This window comes from Penaeus monodon, chromosome 1 (genome assembly GCF_015228065.2).
Source record: "Penaeus monodon isolate SGIC_2016 chromosome 1, NSTDA_Pmon_1, whole genome shotgun sequence".
Taxonomy (NCBI): Eukaryota; Metazoa; Arthropoda; class Malacostraca; order Decapoda; family Penaeidae; genus Penaeus; species Penaeus monodon.
This window is the reverse complement of record NC_051386.1, coordinates 23,581,812-23,586,811: the sequence shown is the minus strand read 5'-3', so window position 1 is coordinate 23,586,811 and position 5,000 is coordinate 23,581,812. Positions and strand designations below refer to the sequence as shown.

The 5,000-nt window shown below is 37.2% G+C and overlaps 1 protein-coding gene across 1 annotated transcript in view; it reads left to right on the top strand.

Moving 5' to 3' along the window:
- LOC119576261 (chaoptin-like) overlaps positions 1-5,000 on the top strand; it is a 17,374-nt gene that overhangs the window by 6,277 nt on the left and 6,097 nt on the right. The window contains exons 5-8 of the mRNA XM_037923859.1: positions 67-196; positions 370-530; positions 949-970; positions 1,812-2,009. Coding sequence (XP_037779787.1) covers positions 67-196; positions 370-530; positions 949-970; positions 1,812-2,009 — 511 coding nt within the window. The remainder of the gene's footprint in view (positions 1-66; positions 197-369; positions 531-948; positions 971-1,811; positions 2,010-5,000) is intronic.

The following is a 5,000-nucleotide window of genomic DNA, read 5'->3' as shown; positions in this document are numbered from 1 at the left end:
TTCCCACCCCGGGCCCTGCGTTGGGCCATTTTGTACTAACAATCAAAAGAAAAAAGACTTAAATAGAAAAGAAGATATAATGAGGAAATGTACTGTTTTTGCTATCCTCGAGGAGCCTGCTGCAAAGTTGGGGCATATTCTGTTGGTGTTCCTTTGCCTAAAACTTCAATCACCCCAGGTCGCGGGTGTGACCCGTGTTTGTTTTTAATTAGCAGATACAAAGAAGAAAAATAATAATAATAATAATAATAATGATAAAAATAATAATAATAATAATAATAATAATAATAATAATAATAATAAATAAGAGTCAGTAAGCATCACTCTTTAGAATGCCTAAGGTATACAAACTCTATTCATTGCGCTCAGTTTACACCCACTGCCATGAGCGTCTCTCCCAAGAGGCCGAAAGCCCGATCAGCCCCATTTTCCAATGCATTTCCGTGTGCGAGTGAAGGGCCAGTCGGTTCCCGTAACAAGGCTAAGAGGACGAGCCGGAGCCGCGCGCTGGCCCTCCTCTCCAGCGCACGGTTTGCACTGCCTCTCTTCCCCAAACAAATAAACATTCCTCATCACCTGGAATGCTACCCAACACCTCCTGACTAAAAAACCCAATCTGGGTTTCGGTTTTAAGTTCTGTTTCATTTTTGAACCTTTGGCCCCGTTATCTTTAACCCTTCGTTCGAACCGCTCCTGAGAGTCCGAGTGTGCCCGGGTGGGGAGGACCCCTACCCCGGGCTCGCCGCTCTCTCCCGCTCGCCATTTTCCTGTCCGTTTCCCCCTTTCGCACCCCTTCGTATTGTCCTCATGGAGGTTTTCTGCAAAAGGGGGAAAGGAAGCCCTCCTGTCACTAGTTCACGGGCTTCCTTTATTTAAAAGGTTTTTTAATTTTATCAGGGGCTGAAGACACATAAATTTTCCTCTCTAAAACCCTCTTAATCATTACAGGAAAAATTTTGAAAACATAAATGTACAAATATGGTGTGTAGATCTATCAGACAAAAAATAAAAGAAAAAACAAATTTGACGTCTTGTAACACATTGCTACATGAACACACACGATACAAAACACACACTCCCAACCACCACCAAACACACACCCAGACGCACGCCACACACACAACAACACACCAAAAAACACAACACACAACAAACCCACAACACCACACACAACACCACACACACACACACACCACAAAAACACACACCCCCAAACCCACACACACCCACACAAAAACACACCCCACACACACACACACACACACACACACACACACACACACACAAAAACACACATATGTCTGTCTTTTTGTTTTTCAATGATTGTCGTATGTTTTTGTTGGTGTAAAAAGAAAGTATATATAAAAATTTTTAAATTATATTTTAAAAATTAAAATATATAATTTTGTATAATTTATTTTTTATTTTTATAAAAATTATATTATATATAATTTATATTTATATATATTTTATTTATTTATTATTTATTAAAATAATAATATATTATATTTTTAATTAAATAACTTTAATTTTTAATATATATATATTATAATAAAAATTATATTATATATTTTAATATTTTATTAAATATTATATATAAATATATTTATTATATATATATATATATAATATATATAAAATATAATATATATTATCTATATATAATTATATAATAAAATAACAATATATCATGCATTTATATATTACTTAAATTCACCACCACACAACAGACATATCAGTAAAGATCATCAGACAGACACAAACAAGAAAACAAAAACATATATACAACGTGCTTTTTGTAATAAATTTAGGAGATATTTGCACAAGTATCACAGGGGGACAGATCCACCCCCCCCCCGGGGCCCCCTCTTTCTCCCTCAGGCGGACTGGCTCTCGAGGGGAACGACTGGACCTGCGAGTGCTCCCTGGTGTGGCTCGGACGCTGGCTCCGGCGCTGGCTCAGGGAGACGCTGCAGATCCACACGGCCATGCTCAAGGGCGCGCAGCAGGTCAGGGCGAGGCGTGATGCGCTGCCAAATGCTCTCTGGTTGTTGGTTGAAGCGCCTGCTCGACCCCGGGTGTGGGAGGGAGAGCATGCATGTGTGGGAGGGGAGGGGACGCCACGGGTGCTGGCATGTAGATAGAGAAAAAAAGAGTGAGTGAATGAGTGTGCGTTTGTGTGTGTGTGAGTGTGTGTGAGGGTGTGCGTGTGCGTGCGTGTGCGTTCGTGTGTGTATGTGTGTGTTTTTGTTTTGTTGGGTGTGTGTGTGTGTGTGTGTTGTGTGTGTGGTGTTGTGTGTGTGTGTGTGTGGAGAGAGGGGAGAGAGAGAAAGATATAATTATTAAATATAAAATAATTTAATTAAAATATATATATATATGGAAAAGAGAGAGAGAGAGAAGAGAGAGGGGAGAAGAGAGAGAGAGAGAGAGAGAAAGAGAGGAAAGGGGAAAGAGAGAGGAAGGGAGAGGGAGAGAGAGAGAGAGAGAGAGAGAGAGAGAGAGAGAGAGAGAAAAAGAAAAAAAGAGAAAAGAAAAGAAGAAAAAAAGAGAAAAAAGAATGAAAGAAAGAAGAGAGAGAGAGAGAGAGAGAGAGAGAGGGGAGAGGGGAGAGAGAGAGAGAGGCCTGAGTAGGGGGTGAGTGAGGTCGTTTTTTGGGGTTGGTGTTTTTTGTGTGTGTGTTTTGTGTGTGTGGTTTTTATAAAATATATTTTTTTATAATATATATATTTATATTTATAAAATATATATATATATATTATTATATATAATTTTATATTATATATATTTTATAATATTAATATATTATATATTATATTATATATATATATAAGAGAGAGAAGAGAGAGAGAGAGAGAGAGAGAGAGAGAGAGAGAGAGAAAAAGAGACAGAGAGAAGAGAATAAGAGAGAGAAGAGGAGGAGGGGGGGAAAAAAAGAATAGCAAAAAGATGGAAAGGGAATGGGAATGATTTAGTGAGAGAGAGATGGTAGATAGATAGAGAACAGGAGTGCGAGAAGAGAGAGAGAGAGAGAGAGAGAGAGAGAAAAGAGAGAGAGAAGAGAGAGAGGAGAGAGAGAGAGAGAAAAGAGAGGGGAGGAGAGAGGGGGGGGGGAAAAGAAAATAGGGGGAAAAAAAATAGAGAGAGAAAAAGAGAGAGAAAAGAGAAAAAAAAAAAAAAAAAAATATATACAAAATATATATATTATATATATTAATATATAAATTTATTATTTTATATAATATAAAATTGGTGTGGTGTGTGTTGTGTTGTGTGTGGGGTTGTGTTGTCACCAAAAAAAAAAAACATATATATAATATATTATATATATATATATTTTTATATATATTTATATATATTCATATTATATATACATATATATAATAAATATATATAATAATAAAATTATATATTAATAATTTTAATATATATATATTATTTTTTTTGTTTTTTGGGTTTTTTAACAACAAAATTATATTTATATATTTATATATATATCATATAAAAATATTAATATATATATATATATAAATACATTAAAATAAAAATTAATATATATATATATATATATATAATTTTTTATATATATATCTTATTTATATTATTTTAAAGTATATATATTTCATTATTATAAATTTTTAAATTTTTATATATTTATAAATTTTAATATTATATATATATATTTATATATATATATATTTTTTTTTTTTATTTTTTTTTTTTTTTCTATAAAACATATATGTAATGTTTTTTTTTTTTTAAAAATTTTTTTTTATTATTATTACATTATATATTTTAAAAATTATTTAATTTTTATAAAAAAAAAAAGGGGGGGGGGGTGGGGTGGGGTGTGGGGGGGGGGGGTGGGGGGGGGTGCGGGTTTGGGTTTGCGGTTATTTTAAGGGGGGGGGTCCTCCTCTCCCTCCTCCCCCCTTTTATCTATCAATATTCCCCTCTTCTTCGTCTTCAAACCTTCTCTCTCTTTTTTCCTCTCTCTTCTCACTTTCTCTCCCCCTCTCATCTCCTCTTCGGGGGTCCTTAACTCCCCACCTTCCCCTCTCCTCCGGCGCTCTCTCCTCTCCCTCCTTCTTCCTCTCTCCTTCTCTCTCACCCCCCCTCTCTCTCTCTCTTTCTCCTTTTTCTTTCTTATCTTCCTTTTTTCCTCCTTCCCTCCCCTCTCTCTTTCTTCAGTCCCCTCTCCCCCCTCCCCTTTTTGGCGTTTTTTTTCGGCGCTTTTGCCTCTTTTTCTCTCCCCCTCCCTTCTCCCCTTCTCTCTCTCTCTTTCACAATTTAGTCTCTGTCATCCGCTGTCGCGCGCGCGCGCGTCTGGGGTGTCGTCTGTCTTCGTCTGTCCCCCTCCCTCTCCCTCCTTTTCTCCCCATTCCCTCCCTTCCCCCCTCCTTTCCTTTTTTTCGCGCGCCCGTCTGTCTTTTCTGCTGCGTCTGCTGTCTGTCTGCTCTCTTCTTCTCTTCCCCCCTCCCTTCTTCCCCCTTCCCCCTCTCCCTCCCTCCCTCCCCCCTCCTCCCCCCGCCTCCTCCTGCGCTTCCTTCGCTGCCGCGTTTTTCCGTCTGCCGCTGCGCGCGCTTTTCGTCGGCTCCCCTTCCGCCCCCCCCTCGCCGTTTGCGGGGTCGCGCGCGCGCCGCGGCCCGTCTTTTTCCCCTCCCCCCCTCTCCTCCCTTTTTCCCTCCCTCTTTTTTGGGTTTTTCCCCCCCCCCCAAGGGTTTTTTTCCCTTTTCTTTTTTTTTCCCTTTTTTTTTTTAAATTTTTTTTTATTTTTTTTTTGTTATTCCCCTTTTTAGTGAAATTTTTTTTTTGGAAAATTTTTCCCCGTCTTCTTCTTAATTTCTTTCTCCTTATAAAAAAATATTATTTAATATAAATTTATTATATATATATATATATATATATATTTATATTATATTTTAAATATATTGGTGTGGGGTGGGTTTTTTGGGGGTTTTTTTATACTATCTATCTATCTATTATCTTTTCATCTAATT